This window comes from Eulemur rufifrons, chromosome 18 (genome assembly GCF_041146395.1).
Source record: "Eulemur rufifrons isolate Redbay chromosome 18, OSU_ERuf_1, whole genome shotgun sequence".
In the NCBI taxonomy this organism is placed as follows: Eukaryota; Metazoa; Chordata; class Mammalia; order Primates; family Lemuridae; genus Eulemur; species Eulemur rufifrons.
The window spans coordinates 41,988,401-42,007,280 of NC_091000.1; the positions used below are offsets into that span (position 1 = coordinate 41,988,401).

The 18,880-nt window shown below is 39.5% G+C and overlaps 1 protein-coding gene across 5 annotated transcripts in view; it reads left to right on the plus strand.

Moving 5' to 3' along the window:
- Nucleotides 1-15,058, plus strand: part of FNIP2 (folliculin interacting protein 2) — a 118,838-nt gene extending 103,780 nt beyond the window's left edge. For all 5 annotated transcript variants that reach the window (XM_069493735.1, XM_069493737.1, XM_069493734.1 and 2 more), the window contains 3 exons: nucleotides 6,371-6,571; nucleotides 10,317-10,432; nucleotides 12,421-15,058. In XM_069493735.1, coding sequence (XP_069349836.1) covers nucleotides 6,371-6,571; nucleotides 10,317-10,432; nucleotides 12,421-12,499 — 396 coding nt within the window. In that variant the 3' untranslated portion in view covers nucleotides 12,500-15,058. The remainder of the gene's footprint in view (nucleotides 1-6,370; nucleotides 6,572-10,316; nucleotides 10,433-12,420) is intronic.
- The last annotated feature ends 3,822 nt before the right edge of the window (nucleotides 15,059-18,880 follow it).

An 18,880-nucleotide genomic window follows, 5' to 3' on the forward strand; every position in this document is an offset into this window, starting at 1 on the left:
GAGAAATATATTAACGATTGTGCAGGTGACTTTATAGGAACTAGGTTGAATCCAAAAATAAATTGCTCACCACAGCTAGAATGTATGAGGTATTTTGCACATGCCCAGCACTTCGTTATGCACATTTCAGAGGCTACAGAAGAAAAATAAATATGATTTTTACCTCGATGAGTTACTTATAAAATCACTGAGTTAGACAGATATGAAGTCCGGAACAAGTTCAGACAGCGGGTGATGAAATGCCGGAATGAGTGGCACAGACTGGGAGCGCTGTCAGAGGTCAAAGAGCAGTGGGTGTGGGGAGGCTGCATGGCAGGAATGAGACCACAGCTGGGTCCTTGAAGGAGGTTCACATTTTTAGCGGGTGGCAGGGACGGGAAGACATTCTGGGCGCAACCTGAGGTGAGAGTCAGGAGTCTTCCCAGGCTGGAGAAGGGGGTCGTCTTAGAGAGCACTGAGAGGTAAACATGTACAAGGTGAGGTGGGTCTGGACCGTGAGGAGCTGTGAGTGTGGCAGAACAGTTCTAACTTCACGGTCTGGGTGGTACATGCTAGCGGGTTCAGTTGTAAGGGAAATGATAATGTGGTATTTTAGGAAGTTTGAGGGTTTAGGTAAAGTGCATAACTAGGGCAGTGTTGTCCACAGTCTGGCCACGGTCTCACTGTTTATGAGCTCTGAGTTTGAGGTTTCAGCGGACGTGGTCAGTACAGGGAGGGGTGGTGTGGGAAATCAGCACGACTGTCTGGGTACTCAGCGTGTTAGATGCTACGTGTTCCACACACATTCTTCTTACAGAAAACCTATGCGTTAAACTGCATTTAAACCTCACAGAAACTGAGTGAGGTACTATCCCATTTTACAGATGTAGAAACTGAGGCCCGGGTAAGGCATTGCTAAGGTCCCACACAGCTAGTCAGCGACTGAGGTCATATTCAAGCCCAATCCTGTCTGACTTCATGGCCTTTGCTGTTGGCTTATCATTGCCTTTGTTGAATTATCAGGGCCACAGCTCTTCTGATTATTCAAACCTCATAGACATTTCTTGTTCCTGGAAGTTTTAAGTTAAGCAGAAGTTGTGTGTATGTGAATCCAGGCAGCATATTTTGTGTCCTCAGAGATCTGATGTAGAACCTTGAAACTGAGACATCCTAGGCATTTAACACTCCCAGGAAAGGGACCCACAAATCCACAGAGCCTACAAATTAACCAGGCTTATTCTGTTGATTCAACAAACTGTAACAGCCAAGATAATTTGAGAAACCACTAAAGATCTATAAAACAGCATTTCATTTGTTAGGCTATTAATATCTTGAGAAATCTTCACAGGAAAGTAGTTTGGGTAAATGAGATGTTGACAAGGTAGAACTGCGTAAATGGTTGTTTCTAACTTCTCGTGTGAGCAGAGCAAGGGAGAAACGGTAGTGGCTTTCCATTACCATCCACCGTAACAGTCGTCCGCAGCTCCTCACCGAGTCCAGGCCCTGTCGGAAGTTTCTGAGTTGCCCGATGACATTTCCGTGGGAGGCGTGGACGCTGGTGGCAGTGGTCTGGGGTGGGTGGCAGGAAGGCGCCAGGCTGGTAGCGCCGCCTGACCACCTGCTTGCAGTTGGGAGCTCAGTGCATGTGGGCACTCGGGAGGGCGGCAATAGGGCAGTGCCTTTTTCAGGATATGGAGAAAATAGGAACATGTTGCAGATTCATTCTGATGTGAGAATTTGAAAAGTTTTTTGGGAAAGAAACTTATTTTGAAATTGATTCTGCTTAGCTTGAGAGAGAGGAGGAAAATTGTATGTCAGCATCTGTAAGTTTCGTAAAGTTTCTTAAGCATTTTAAGTCAGGCGTGATGACTCACAACTATAATCCCAGTCACTCAGGAGGCTGAGGTGGGAGGATCGTTTGAGACCAGCCTGGGAAACATAGTGAGACCCTGTCTCAAGGGGGAAAACAGGGGTAGAACAAGCATATTTTAAGTGGAAATGACTTTTTAATATTAGTGTTTCCCTCAGATTTTCGTTAAGAACTCCATCAGAGGACTTGATTAATCTGGGACGATAATGGTTTGGAGGAGATCTTTTAAAAGGGTAAATATACGGTGTGGGCTTTTTGGTTTGTTTTTGTAGTGACATGTAGCCAAAATAACAAAGCTCTTTGGAAAAAAAAGTTTCAACATTAAGAAGACAAATTTTACTAAGTAATCTTACTAAGATGACAGTTATCCATGTTGTAGCTCCCTTTTCCTCAAGGTGTAGAGGAGGCCAAAACGAGGCTCACGTTGGTTTATATGTCAGTGCCGAGGTGCAACAACGCCCCACCTTCCTATGCCTTTTCTTCAGTCCCCCTGCCCAACCTCCAAGCCCTAAGGATAGCTGATGGATGGGTCAGGATTTTCATAGGTGTTTAAATCATTTGGTCTTACATTTTATGGAATTTCTTGGAGTACTTAATTTCTTAAAATTACTGCTACTTATATGTTACTGCAATGATGTGTATGTGTGTTTGTACCCTGATACGTACATGAACTTGGTAAAATTATGAACCTTTTAAAAAATCATCTTAACAGATTTTACTATTTACCACCTTCTACCATTAAGGTATCGCAGCTAAGAAAAAACATTAAAAAGAAACATACATATAATTCAGTGTTTCATTTGTTTATTGTGGTTCTATAATATGTATGTCTTAAATAGAGCCTTCACTAAGAGGAATTTTAAATACCAAGGCATAGGGTGTATGGGCATGTGTATTTCTTTCTTTCATTCGTCTTTTTTTTTTTTTTTTTTTTTTTTGAGACAGGGTCTCACTCTCATTCTGGGTAGAGTGCAGTGGTGTCATCATAGCTCACTGCAACCTCAAACTCCTGGGCTTAAGCGATCCTCCCACCTCAGCCTCCCAAATAGCTGGGACTATAGGTGTATGCCACCACGTCCAACTTGGGTGTGCATTTCTGTGACAAATCTACATGGTTTTCTGGATCTTAGAGTTCTTTAAATTCTGAAAGCTTAGAGATTGACTGACAAGCCAAATCGTAATATATTTAAGCTGCCCTCTCTCTAATGGGGTTGAGTTTCCTTTGGAAAGATTATCAGAAATCTCTAGACACACTGAAACTAACACTTCAACTCTCTGACCCTGTGCAAGTTCAGGCCTGGTCGGGGATGGCCAGCCAGTGGCCCTGGTGCCCCTTGAATTGGTAACTAAAATAGTTGCTGATGATTTTTTTCATCTCTCTCCAGTATTCTTTTTCTTGACCATTTAGATTTCCCTCTATCTTTTTCTTCCTTTAAAAGTTGTTTATTCTTCAGTAAATAAGTAGCTACTAAATGATCTAGTTAGATGGAGGCAATTGGATTGCCCCATGATGTATTTAGGGACTTGTGTGTCAGGTATTTAGTAGTCTGAGGATGTGTAATTCTTTGAGTATTTTTCTAAGGTACTCTTCTGAAAATATTCAGGGGGTCCTTTTCTGTTGCAGGGGCCTGCAGACATAAAAGCCAGCAATCTCATGCTGCACGGGAATGCAGGAGGCTCATCAGCTCTGTCATGTGCTTGTGCTTAACCTGTTTCAGTTTAGTTAGTAATTAACATTTTTCAAATGCCAGTTCCTGTGCCACGGGCAAAGGATATAGAGAGAAAAGGTAGCCCCTATCTTCAAGGAATGGGCTCAAAAATTCCTGTTGGTTTGTCTCAACCGTTGGACCTCTTAGTCCTAAAGTCTCTGCCTCAGATTTTTTTTTTTTTTTTAACATTTCTGTTGCCTACTTTAATTGCTTTTAAAACAATTGAGCCAGCTTCTCTGCCCTTTTTGTTACCATATCTAGATCTACGCCGTTCTGATGTGACTCGGGCTTAGAGAATCTTCCATCACCTCCCTAGTAAGCCTCATTGCCCTTATTTCAGCATTTTGTTTCTTACAATGAAGCTTTTTGTATTGGTGGTGGTACCATATAATTTATAGTCTACGATCTATTGGATAGTAGGATTGATACACTCTTCCCTTCCCCACCACTGCAGTGGGGAGATCATTTAGAAGACTGAGTTCAATTTGAACCGAGAGCCCAAATTATCTGCTGCAAATCACAGATAATCTCCCCTAAAAAAAGCTAGATTTCACGGTGAAAGGTGATTGGCATACATTCAACTCATGGTATGTATGTTGGCATACGGTCAGTAATGAAGGAAAGGTCCAGAGTATAGATTGGTTCTGTGGTGTTACCAGCACATTCTGAATTTCTGGCAAATACAAAGCAGTGAAGGGATTTGAGCTCAAATTACAAATCCTTTAAATTGCCAAATTTCCATTTTCTTTGTTCATAAGGACTAGCCACATTGATGGCAGGTCATTGTCATCTTGCTGTAAATTTACAACACAGTGATAAGCAAAAGGTTGCAGAGAGAAGTCACTGAGGCCATGTGTCTTCAGCTTCTGTTCTGGAGTGTAGATACTCGTGTGAGAAGTGCAGGAGTGACGGTCCTGAAAACCTTTGGCCGAGAGTGGTAGTGGGGTCGTTACGTGTGCGAGAAAACCTTTGTGCTGTTCGGTTAACAAGTCCACAAAGTGAGAACTGCCTTGGAAAACTGGGCTTTATTAATTCAAAAGTATGCTTTATCAGATTCTTTATTTCTCATGTTTAAGATTATTTGATCATGTGCTTAAATAAATGTTGGACATTAGACTTTGCCTGATTGTTGTTCCTTTCAGTGGAAAAGATACAAACCCTGAAAGTTTCCCCCTTGGATATAATATAGGAAAAAATGTTGGTCCCAAAAAAGTCACTTCATTCAGCCCACCAGTCGCATCTTCCCCATCTGTGAGAAGGAACACAAAGCCGCATGGGCTCCCCTTCTAACAACCAAGTCCAGGACTAGGGAGTCAAATCGCCTGTTAAAATTACCGTATGACAGCTACATCCTTGATTTCTATTTGCAGTCTTCCCACTACTTGTGTTAGGTCTTAAAAATCACAGGTAACCACTGTCCAATAGCAAGGGTGTGTATGTGTTTGGGTTCTTTGTTGAAATTAGCAGAAACCAACTCTTGTTAACTTAAACAGAAGGGACCTTATTGGAAGGATATTAGAATTAGAGGATTAGAATTGGAAGGATTATTAGAATTGATGAGGAGACCAAAGAACTAGGCTTGGCTTAAATAGGAAACAAGGCAACTCTGGAGGTCCAGGAACCACAGACTGCCTGCGGGAGTTTGGACTGATGCTGTCTGGGCAGGAACAGGGTCATGCCAGCCATTGGTGCTCACAGAGAAGTCCCACGGAAGGACCATCTAAGCGGTAGCTCAGGTCATGTGACCACACCTTGCTGGAGGGAGGTGGGGCCCCTGAGTATAGTCCCACCAGGCCTTATCCAAGAAAGGTCATTTGTCAAAGGGAAACAAGGATGAACTTAGTGGGAGGAAGTCATGCTAAGCAGCCCAAAGCACCAAATGGCCACCACGGGGTAGTGGAAGGGATCTAGAGACAGAAGCAGCCAATACTCGTTTTCCTTTGGCAGATGAGGGTTGGGAACATGTGCTCATGGGCATTGGCTATGACGTCTGTCTGTGTCTCTGTAACCTCATCCCTCTCTCCTCTTGCTCCCTTAGCTTGGGGCCTGGAAGGGCAGTGCTGTTGTGACGTTGACTTGTGTACTCACAGGGTACTAAGTCTGTGTTCCAGAAGGTGCTGGTGGTGAAGCAGTTATGCTTTGATCAGTTTTGAGAAATTAGACTTTTTAAAAGGCCCTTTTCCTTGACTGCTTCAGTGTTTGCCTGTTTACCCTGTGGCACAATTTACTAGCTGCTAATCTGTTCTATCCATTAATGCTGTTATCGAGAATTTTACATTTTAAGTGTATTAGTAGCCAAACTTTGACCTTTCAGACTCATCTGAATAAACACATTCATCCCTTAGTCTGATTTTAGTTGGTTGTTAGAGATGATTTATGTATGTAGCACACATAGTTACATAGAATTAATGATTAAAGCTAACTTTAAGGAAATACTGAGTTACCCTGCTTAACCTTGTTATTGGAGAAATGGAATCCTACACCTTCTTTGCGGTTTTCCCATTTTCAAAGGAGAGTGCAGTCTTTCAAAAAGAAATGAATTTTAACATCCTGGAATGTTGGGAGAACATACATCTTTTCACTTTCAATGAACATTTAATAATACTTATAGTCTGCCTCCTTGGCATAAGAAAAAAATGATGAAATGCATCTTTACCAAATTAATTTTAAGTAATGATTCAGTGATACTCCTATTTGAGTCCCCATAAAGCTCCAAATTTCTGTAGTTCCGCCAGTCTCATTCTAAACAAGATCACTCGGGGCACTGTCACGCGGTGTTGTGGAGAGGTGACCTTCTGCGTTTCTCTTGCAGCACCCAGTGCTTGATGAGCCGATAGCCGAAGCCGTTTGTATCATCGCAGACACGGATAAGTGGACCGTCCAGGTGGCCACGAGTCAGAGGAAAGTGATGGACACCACGAAACTGGGCCAGGACGTCCTGGTGTCCAGTCAGGTGTCCAGTTTACTCCAGTCCATTTTACAGCTTTACAAACTTCACCTCCCTGCAGATTTTGTAAGTATTTGTTCTTCTCTCACCAGATAAATAGAGTTTAAAAGTACTTTTAACAACCTTTTGATTATAAAATCATAAATTCAAAAGCATGGTTTTTAATATAATGGGAGGTTAGCATAAGTGAAAATAGAACATGCAACATAAGACCAGCAAACAGGATAGATTTCAGTAACAGTAGCCCTTCCATGAAATAAGAGTGGCACTGAAATTCTTTTGAACAAAGAACAAGGTATGTGGTAAAGGAGATAAGGTATAGGGGGAAGGATCGAGCATACAGGGAAATTTTAAATCCTCCTTTGGAGAACTCATTAGTTCCCCTTTCATTAGATCAATATTAAGCAGGGATTGTGGTTCCTTTTGTTCAGTGACTATCTTCACAAAGGTGTTGAGGATAAAATAGAATACTGTTGGTGTAAACACTTAATTGCGAAGTACTATACACATGTAAGATAGTATCAACTGTTGCTTTTCAAAGAGGATTTTAGAATAACTTTCGTAACATTTTAAATACAAACAACAACTGGAGCCTGTAAACCCCTAGAAAATTAGCAGCAGCTTCTCCTAGTAGTGGAATTAGCATACACAGCAAATTCCTTTTAATATCTGTGTGTATACAGAGAAATTGAGAGAAAGAGGAGATATACATAGAGAGGGAGGAAGATTTCTAAACAGGAGCTGCTGCTTTTCTAGTGATGATGACCACTAGGGAAAAAAAAAAAAAAAGCGAAGCTGCAGGTCTTGTGGCCAGGAAGGGCTCAGGTGAGCCAACCCTGGAGGCTGCAAACCCAAAAATGACATAGACCTGCTTAACAACCAGGTAGGAAGCTAAATGTTAATTACCTATGCTAATTGCTAGTGGAGTGTTCACTTTCCTTGGGTTCTTATGACCAAATCTACACTTGCACCACATTCCTCAGAAAAAGTCATGACTTTTATGGCTTTGAAGAAGGTGCTGTGAAAAACTGGTGTCGTCAAAGAAGTGACAGTGTGGTGTGGCAGGAAGACCCTGAACGTAGCTGGGCTAAAATCTAGGCTTTGCCATTGATTACTTATGTGGTACTGGACGATCCCAAGTGTCTCTGAAGCTCAGCTGTCTCATTTGTAAAATGAAAATAGTACATATTCGACAAGTGTGCTGTGAGAATCTTCTGAAAATTAGGGATACAAGACTGCTTTTTAAACTGCCAAAACACCATGCCAATATACAAGATACTTTAAAAGCCAGGATATGTTAGTGGCCAGAGCATGGCCTTTAGAGTCCAATAGCCTGGAGTTCAGAAATCCAAGTTCTGCTACTTACTAACTGTGTGACTTCTCAAGGCCTTAATTTCCTTACCTGCAAAGCTGGGGAAATAATGGAACCTAATCTCATAGGGTTGTGAGAATTAATGTAAAGCACTTGGAATAGTGTTAGATGGTATAAGCACTCAGTAGACAGCTACTATCAGTATGATGGTCACTAACAATTAGTTTCATGAAACAGTATTAATGGTTGTAAAGACTGACACCACCTTTTTACTAAAACCTTTATTTGGTCTTTAAACAGAAGCATACTCTTGCAGGACGTCCATCCCAGGGGTAATAAGACAAGTATTTATGTGTTACAATGACCTCATTTTTTGTTCTACGTTTGTAGGCAGTTTTTCTTTCTAGAAGCAGGTTTGGGTATGCTGATTTACAGGCTAACTTTTTCCTGTAAGGGAAGAAAGATATATTAGACTTCATAGTTTTTTACTGCTGTAATCATTTACCAAACTTTTGTATTTCTTTGTATAATACATAGCTCTTTTACATTTGACATCTTAGTTATCAAAGCAACACATTACTGCAGCTAATTCTTTTTACTTCATTTGGATGGAAGTACGTTTAACCACTTAACATTATAAATGACATATTTAACATGACAAAACCAAGATCAAAGAAAATTTTATCTGCAATTTAAAATTATCCTTTAATATCACTCGAATAAAACATGATTAAATGGCTATGAGAACCTTCAGTACAAAAGGAAAAAGCAGTTATTTAAAACTTTAGAAGTTAAAAATTGAAGAAATCCATCTTAGAAATAAAATCCCAGAAAGAGGAGGAAAAAAAACCCAATACAGTTCTATGTGATAATCAAGCTTTTAAAAAAATTTTTCTAACTGCGTTGATTTTGCATTCAGCAAACGTTCCATACAGACCAAAGCTCTCTTTATTTCCATATTGCATCATACAGTTTTCACGCAGATTGTGAAAACACTGTAAATTAACTATTTCAAAACATCCTTTGATTCAATGTAAAATGAATGTTCTTGTTAATATTTTATAGCATTCTTGTTAAAAACTTTGTATTTTACTCCATAAGGAACTGAAACTTAATAAGAGATCATTTTACTACTTAACTCTGTTTACTGGGGGGGCGGAGGGGACATTTCAATGAGAATTGGTGAAATCCTCTTTGCTTTGATTATTTCTCACTGTCACTTAGCAGTTGTGTTTCATCCACCCGACACAGTGCATTTAAGATTTTAAATCAACAAGAAACTGAAAAGATTGTATCTCTGGTAGCTACTTTTTCCATGTCACTGATCAGCCCAGATGGTCAAGATCAACATTTTCAAATGCATCTGTTAATCTTTTTACCTTGAAAATAACAGGCCTAATGGTCTAGAAGAAGATTATGTATGATGAAATTACCCTTGCCAAAGCCGTCAGGTGTCTTACTGAAGATGCTTGGGTAGCTCTGCCTGCCAAATGCAAAAGCATTTGCCTCTGGTGAAAGACACAGATGGTTGCTATTCTCTAAAAATGAAGCTGAACACAATTCCAAGGGTAAAGATGTCCTGAAAATAATTGCCTTTTCTTTATTGTTATTAAAGACTTAGTTAAAATACACTCTTGAAAGCAAAAAAAAAAAAAAGTGTTCAAAAATGACCTGTTCTAGTTATTCTATATCTAGGAATGTAATAGGCCAAAATATCTGAGATATGGGGGAAAAAAACACTAAATCATTTGTAACAAAAATGCAAATTGACATTGGTTAAATAATTGTAACTTCACATTCTAAAGAATCATTTAGCCATAAAAATTACATCAATAAAGAATTCTTAACACAGGAAAGGGTTGCAGGGAATAATTGTACTTAGGAATGATTTCAACTGCGTAAAAAATGTTTTAAAAAGACTAGAATGAGGCCGGGCGCGGTGGCTCACGCCTGTAATCCTAGCACTCTGGGAGGCCGAGGTGGGCGGATCGTTTGAGCTCAGGAGTTCGAGACCAGCCTGAGCAAGACCCCATCTCTACTAAAATTAGAAAGAAATTATATGGACAGCTAAAAATATATATAGAAAAAATTAGCCGGGCATGGTGGCGCATGCCTGTAGTCCCAGCTACTCAGGAGGCTGAGACAGGAGGATCCTTTGAGCTCAGGAGTTTGAGGTTGCTGTGAGCTAGGCTGACGCCACGGCACTCACTCTAGCCTGGGCAACAGAGTGAGACTCTGTCTCAAAAAAAAAAAAAAAAAGACTAGAATGATATATATGAAAATCCTAATAGTCGTTAGAAAAAGTAAACTTTATTGTTTTATGAAAACCTATTATACCAAGGTTTGAGATAGCTTGTAATTTTTTAAGTGTATTTGAAAGGGATGAGATTATAACCATGTACTTTTGTACTTAGAAGTGAATTAAGAGAATTCTAACTCTTAAAATACTGGCAGAGGTTCGAATTCTAGCCTTCATTGTGAATGTTATTGGCTTTGCAGTGCATCATGCATCTTGAAGACAGACTACAGGAGATGTACCTTAAAAGTAAAATGCTGTCTGAATATCTTCGGGGACACACACGAGTCCATGTGAAAGAATTAGGTGTTGTACTGGGGTGAGTTCTGTGACGTGCCACCACTTCTCCCTGTGATGGGCTATTCCTAGTATTGTACCCACTAACCCGTTCAGCTGTGCCACCCTAAACATGCAGGCCCTGGGGCCCCACCAAAGTATTTGGGGTCCATCAGCTGTGTGCCTCTGCAGCTCCCCAATCAATAGCATGTTCCTCGTATCTGATACCAAATTTCTCACTTAGAAACAATCGCAGAACTTTAGGCTAGTGGTACTTTGTTACTCTTCTCCCTGGGTTATTTTATGCTTGAAAGGAAAAAATTTAATCGCACGCTGTCTGCCCATTTCTAGTATTAATATTTTAAGATGCCCAAGTCACAAGCTGTCAGCCATGCAGCAGCAGCTTGTATTTACCTTTCACTCCCCAGAGGAGGAACTGATAGGCACTTCCCACCTGGTGGCAGGAAAGGCCCTTCTCTGGGCCATTGAGGCACCCACCTGCATGTCTGTGGGGTGACTGTACTTTTCCTTTTATTATAAGCCCACCAAAAAGGAGACTTGCTTCTGTTACTAATAACGTATATCATCTTCCAGAGGGTATTTGCCATAACTTCTCCAGGGGAAGAAATTCTGGCTTTTAACTCTCTGCTTAATTTTTCAGTAGAAAAATAACAAAAAGACTTTTCTTTTAATATATATATATATATATATATATATGGAGAATTGCCCCCTTTATCTATAATCATGATTCCCCTAACTTGAGACAAGAATATGGCTTTTAATGCTGACCTTTAAATTCTCTATTAAGCCTGCCAATCCAGGTGGTATTTTTAAGAACTCAGGCCTTCGCATTCTCGTCAGACCTCATCTTTCACACCCGGAATATGACTGATGTATTGTTTGGCTTTTAGCATTTCCTATGTTTTTCTTACATACTTAATTTTAAAAATTATTTAATCCCAGTTTGCTTTTGCAGTTAACTTACAACATATCTCTGTCTTCTCTTAGTTTTTCTCTCTTTACCAGCCTCTTATTTTAATCCGGCCTCATTATATTTCCCATTGCCAGGTGTGTGCCTTATAGTTCTAGGACTTTACCCAGTCCCTGACTGACAGGTGTCCATCATCAACGCTATTAGAAGGATCATAAGAATTTATTTCTCCTTAGCACTCATCTCTAGGTCCTCTTAGTCCATTATGAGTGGAGTCATGCTCATCCTCACTACCCGCTTTCTCCCACGGTCAGGTCCAGCAGCACTAAACGTACTAGAGAACTCCTTGTCCGCTCTGATACTAGATCTGCAGGTTAGCATTACTGGAGAAGGAATAGAGAACTCCATGAAGTAATGCCAGCTACCATTTTTTAATTTTTTTTTTTATTTTGGGGAATTCAAGGAAAAGATTTTGTATTGCATAGACTGAAACAGTCCAAATTTTTTTTTAATGATATCTGGCATCATTTAGCCTGTGACTATACTGTATCCCTCTCTGCTTTAACAGGGGCAGCGAAAGCTGTGTCTATTTGAAACTATGATGTCTCTTAATTCAGTGTCTTTTAGTGTCACTTTGCTCTCAAAGTATTGTGGCTCCAATGGTTAGTGAGGCCCTAAGTTGTATGCCCTGTTGAACAGATCCCCAGGGTTTTTGAAGAAATTACTACCACTTGAACCGAGATGCCAAATCACTGTGCATTCAGGAGTGTTGACTGGAGAAAAGCTTAAAGTATAACCTAATGAATGAAGTTCTACAAGGAATCCAGAAAAGTTACAGTTGTAAAGTGGGGTGGCCCCTGCTGTGGGAAGAACAGCTTGATGTCCACACCTATGCACAGCACACCTGCATCTTCCTCCCTGTGCCTCCTTGGTCATGTCCACTGGAAGATCTTATTAAAAAACAAGTTCATTATCTTTCCACCTATTTTACCCTTCCATTAGTTTTAAATGATGATCTAGCAAGCTTGGTACCTAGAAATAATGCTTTCCTATAAAATCATGCTATGTTAAAGTAATTTTTTTTTTTTTCCAATATTCAGGATTGAATCCAATGACCTGCCTCTGTTGACTGCTATTGCCAGTACACATTCTCCTTATGTGGCTCAAATACTCTTATAAGCTAAAGCTCAGGACAGTTCTTCCTCGGAAGAAAAAAATCAAATTCTCAACTGAAGGAGAAAGGAATAAAGCTCTCTGTGACATCAGAAGCATAAGATGAGCAAATAGAAACAGTCATTCCACCTTTGTGTTTTGTGTTTTTGTTTTCAAGCGGATGCTTCAGTGGAAGCCTTAGGTTTACTTGACATAATGGCATTTGTGACTGTCATGAACACTTTAGGCCTTTTGTTACCCATGAATCAACAGAGAGAGTGACCTTTTCGGTAGGAGGAAACATAAGCACTACATGAAACACTAAGCTGTTGCTACAGATGGCCTTGTGCTGTTTGGACAGAAGAACCAGTGACTTTGGAGCAGGCAGGTAAACAATGTTCATAACATTCCAGGAGGAAACCATGTCCAAGTTTAAGCATGAGCACTCCAGACTGGAGAAGGCTTATTTTGCCATTCTGAGAAGACAGAACAAGGACTTCGTATTCCAGATCGGAGGTTGCTTTTTACACAAGGTGAAATGAAGAAAGCCGCATTGTACCATCTTCAGCTCTGGTGGCTGTAGCAGTTACTGTTTGACATAAAACATGAAAGAAGATTGCCTGTTGGAAAGAGTGCTTTAGGAATCCACTGTTTTCATTTCTTCTTGGAGTTTACCTTGTTTCAGACGTAGCCACAGGTGTAGGTCAGAGCTGGATTATTGGTGCAATAAACCCAAGAATCAATGTAGCATCTTAATCCCATCAAGATGTAGTTTGTAGCAGCAAAGTGTACAGTCTGAAACCATATGTTATATCCTTCTACTTTAGAGCTTTCAGCAGCCTTTTTGAGAGGCCATTTACCAAAGTTATTTCTATAAGCTCAAGAGTGTTTCTGTTGGTAAGTTCTTCCAGCTGAAGCCACTTTCTTGTTAGAATAGTTAATACAAATGACTATTTATACTTTAAAAGGCACAGCTGTCCTGGTGGGAAACAAAACCTGCAACAGTTCAGCATGACTAGTGAAAGCAATTAGTCTGAACATTTAGAAACAATTCTTATGTGATCTAAATTTTTACATTATCATTGCTGTGCCTTCTAATCCTTATGTCCTTTTCAAAACATCTTTTCAGAAATTAACTTACCCATTGTATAAAACCTACCAAAATGAATTGTTTAGCCCAGTTTACTTTTTAAAAAAAACATTAATTTTCTGTTAATATAAAAAACTGTAGTTTTACTGACCCTGAAACAGACTATGTGCCAACATCCAGGGTAAAGTAAAAGACTTTCTAAAAAAATTGGCCATTAAAAGATAGGAGCTAATCTAGTAAAACAAAACATTGTTAGCACTTTGCAGTCTTGAGTGCAGTTGATTATAACCAAGCTCTGATTTCCTTTCACTGTTTTATGAATTCCAGTTGTTTCCATGCATCCTTTGTTCCTAAGATGAAATAACCTCCCTTTTAGAGATTAGAATGACTTCAAATGTTCTATTTGATAAAATCCTGATCCTATACACCAAGTTAACACAAGTTTGTCTCTGTATTCTTTTACAAATGCAAATTACTTGTTTGAAAGAGTATACCAGCAGTACCAATGGAGAAAAATCAACGTTATTATTTCTTAGGAGTAATTCCTAGAAATAGGTCATAACTGCTTCCTTTCCCTTTTTTTTTTTTTTTTTACAATGCGAAGTGTAGATGGGTGCATTGAGGCCCTTAAGATCTTTAATTTTCATTTTATGTCATTCATAAAATTGAGGTTTTACCATTTCCTTTTGCCTAACATTTGACTTTGGTATTTTAAATTCTCTAGTTCCATGACACCACTGTTTGCTGTTATGTTACAGAAAGAGAATGAACCTCACCTGTGGCTCAGCTTCCTCAGCATTCGTTTCTCATTACATGTGAATAAATTGTCATAGCTGATGTTACAACTTTTCCATCTGCACCAGTTTTTAAAGCATTCCCCTCATCTCTAGTTCCCTTTTCCTTGTTTACATGTTTTGGGCACTTTCCCTCATTCACCATCTTCCAGGTTTTCATAGAAAAAGGATGCAAAATCAGTTCAATCCTAATGTGGACATAGTGGCATGTTGAAAATTCGACCCATAGAGGGGAAATTAAAGGGTTGATTCCAAACTCTATACATTAAAAAAAAAAAAAATTAGCCCAGACTCTCATAAGCCTGAGAAAATTTAATTTGCCTCTTAATCTAATGTTCAAAAAACGTCTGGAAAACTACAGGTGGGTCCTGTGTGGGAGTTGTCTCAGCAACACTCAGGATTCCAGTCCCAGCCTAATCATTTCTATTGCCTACAAAAACAGACCAAGAATGTTGCTGCTCTTTTATAATCCTACTTTAAATACTTAACATTCAAGTTTTCTTTGTCTTAAATTCAACCTCTTCCCAAAAGCAAAAAAGAAAAAAATCTCATGGAAGTGTGTTGAGATACACCCACTCACCCAAGGGGCACCACCCAGTGGCTTCATTCTGGCTGAGCCCAAGAGGCAAGAAAGGGATCCCACCTGCTCCCATGACCACCTCGAGAAAAAAATAAAAGTTAAAAAAAAAAAAAAAAAGAAAAGAAATCTACCTCAGTTGACAGGATTCCACCTTTAGGGTTTCTTCAACTTTTAAGTCTTACCTGTTGAGTGTAACTTTTGTAGCATCTTGCTTTTTTTAAGCAAGCTAGTGAGGCATGACAGAGCAGAAGTGTTTAAATGTTACTGTGATGGACCTCTTTCTAGCATGTTGCAGTTTTATTTTTAATACATTGATAAGTGAAATGAATGTAAAGGTAATTGTGACGTTTTAAACATGACAATGAAAATTTAAAATGTAGCTTCCATCCTTGTGCATAATTCCAAAGTATTTTATTTTTTATCAGTGTTAAATAGCTTTTTGTACAGGCTTCAATCCATTTTTCTGAAGTGTGCTGTTTTTTAATGAAAGTAATTATAATCTTTTCACATCCCATGGAACTGCCGTTTACACATTGCAACTTTTTAAACTTACCATATTTTTCAAAATTAACTTTTTTGAAGGGAGGAAAATCCCCACATGCTAAATAATACTAAACTGTTGTTTGTGCTCTTATAATTAGGTCCTGAGATTTTATAAAAATTTAGTCTGTAGCTTTTTAGGTTCTTCACTAGAGTTGGTTGTACATAAAAATAAAGAATATAAAGTGACCCCAAAATTCTTTTAAATGTCTGGCTTTTTCCACTAATATGTACTTTTGAGAGCATTTTGTCCATGCATATTTTCACCATTAAATTGAAAAAGTCTTTAGCTTCTCTTGGTAAATGTGAACCGTTTGTTTTTTTATTGTGCTTTGGGGGAGAGGATATTTTAATATAATTTTTGCCTAAATCAAGCAGCCCCCTCTGAATGTTAATTTTTAAATGTCAAGATTGGATGAACCATACATCTTGGAAGTGAGATTGCAATATGCTTAAATTTAAATGGTGTTTAAAAAAAAGGAGAAAATTCTGGGATTTATTATTATTTGAAGCTCCATTAAGAGAAACTCATAGGACTTTATATTTTTGATCAGTTGAAGAGCTACCAATGTCATTGTGTGGAAATTTTTGTTAAAACTTGTTCATGTATTATTTTGATCCATTTTTTTTCTGTGGCATCTGGTGCAATAAACCTTTTGAATTTATCTTGAACATTTTCGTGGTACTGCATATGATTTGTTTGTTACATTTAATCAAATTCAGAAGTCTCATTTCCAATAATTCATCCCAAAACAATTTCATATACGTCAGTGGTTTTCAATACAAGTGTTTTGGAAATGTGGGGACATTCTTGGTTAGCATGATGACAGCTAAGAGCGAGTGGCATATAGAGGGTGGGGGCTCAGAATGGCAGGTGAAATGTCCTGTACCACATGGGACAGCCCCACAGGATGAGGAGCTGTCCCACCTCCTGTGTCACCTCTTTAAATGTCCTGCCAGACATCCATGTGAGTGAAAAACCTGTTTATGATAATCTGAGAATTCAATTCTGCTTTACATAAAAGCACAATGTATTATTTACAGGATTTTAATATATGATGAATTCTCTGGGAATGCAGCTGTTGTATAAATTGAGGGAAGACATGACATTGCCTTAAACAAGAATTGGTCACTTGGTCTTTACCAAGAATTGACATACTTTTGGAAAACTACGTGACCAACAGCTATGATACTCATGGAATTGAAGTCACTGACAGAGTACATCTGTCTTCATTGGTAGCTGCTGCATTCATGGAGACGCTATATAGATGCAAGCATCTGCCTACTTCATCATATTTTCTAACCTACTACTCCCCGACACTTACATATTGAACTATGTACCATTGTAAATTACTTTTAAATAGTAGATCATGGTATTGGTTTGTCATAAATTATGTAAGTAGTTATTTGAGTTTTAGGGCAGTAAAGGAGGCATTACAAAATATTTGCTATGAAAAGGGATGAGATCCATTGATACAGTATCGTCACAGGAAAAAACATGCCATTAAGGATAACGTTTGTAGTGGCATAATGCCATACTGAATTACGTTATCTTAAAGACTATACAGAGGAGTTAGATTAGGTATTTCTAAATCCTTTCTGCTTAAATGAAAATTTCAAATTTCTCATGTTCCCTGAAGCAGGGTTTATTTGTTTTTTTCCTGCACACTCAACTTACCAAGGTTGGCTTCACTATGCATTCGAGTGAAAGCGTTTTGAAATCATGCCATTGATAAAGGACTTAAACACACACATGCATACCACATTGCTTTTTGATTCCCTAGTGCCTGGACTGTTCTGTCAGATGCTTTCTATGTTACCTCATTTAGTCCTCACAACTGGATGAGATGGGTACTGTGACGGTTAATTTTATCTGTCAACTTGGCCAACCCACAATGCTCAGGTATTTGGTCAAATGCCAGTCTGAACGGTACTGTGAACGTATTTCTTAGTTGAGATTAATATTTAAATCAGTAGACTTTGGATAAAGCAGATTACCATCTATAATGTTAATGGGCCTCAATCAATCAGTTGAAGGTCTTTAAAAAGACTGAAGTCTCCCCAGGAAGAAATAATTCTGCCTCCAGACTTGATCTGCAATATCAGTTCTTTCTTCCCTGGGTCTCCAGCCTGCTGGCCTACCCTGCTGATTTTGGATTCACCAGCTTCCACAATTGTAGGAGCAGAATCCTTAAAATAAACACCTCTCTCCCTCCCTCCGGCTCTCCTATACACGTACGCATCTCACTGGTTCTGTTTCTCCGGAGGACACTGATACGGGTACTTAGGAGATCAGTACAACCCGAAATAGAGTACGGTAGGATCAGAATATCGTCATGCCAAGTTATAGCAAATAGACTTACGCAAAGACCTTTAACATAATAACAGTATAGACTTGAGAGTTATCCCTTAAAGGTTAAAATACAAGTCACATAGTCTCTGTATATGTACTGCAAAGAAGAATTGGAAAACAAAAAACAGAGCCCTCTGAGATGAAAAGGAGGTAACATTTCATTAGAAGTAGAAGAAAAATGTCCCCCTCTTCCCCACAGATACATCCCCACAGTTGTGTGCTAATTCCTATAATTGTGCATCTCTCTGCTTTCCTGGGAACCTCAAACCATCATTTATCATCCCTTTCTATCATCTTCAGGTTCTCAATCTACTGACTTTTTCTACACAAAGTATAAAAAACCTTGGTTCACCCATATTAAGCCTTTGTCCTAAGCCCTCCTCCCTTTATCCTCTTTTTTGACAGACAAGCATTTTCTAGAGCTGCGGTCCCCAACCCCCCCGGCCACAGACCAGTACCAGTCCATGTCCTGTTAGGAACTGGGCCACAGAGTGAGAGGTGAGCGGTGCGTGTGAGCAAGAGAAGCTTCATCTGTATTTACAAATGTTCCCCATCACTTGCATCACCAACTGAGCTCCACCTCCTGTCAGATCAGCGGGGGCATTAGATTCTCATAGGAGCTCCAACCCCACTGTAAACTGTGCATGCGAGGGATCTAAGTTGCAAGCTCCTTATGAGAATCTAATGCCTGGTGATCCGAGGTGGAGCTGAGGCAGTGATGCTAGTGCTAGGGAGCTGCTGCAAATACAGATTATCATTACCAGAGAGGTTTATCCCTCACCACTCCCGGGTCGTGGAAAAATTGTCTTCCATGAAACTGGTCCCTGGTGCCAAAAAGGTTGGGGACCGTTTGGCTTTCACTTCTTTGCTTCCTATTCATTCTCTACTCACTGCCACCAGGCTCCCCACTCCCCACCACCCTCACTAGTTCTGAGAGTTCAGCCTCCCTTCCCATGATAACAGAAGTCTCTCCCCACGTGGTAGCTGTTAAGCCCACTTTATGCCTCAAATGCATCACCTTTGCTTCTTTCTGCCTTCTCTCAATCCCTCA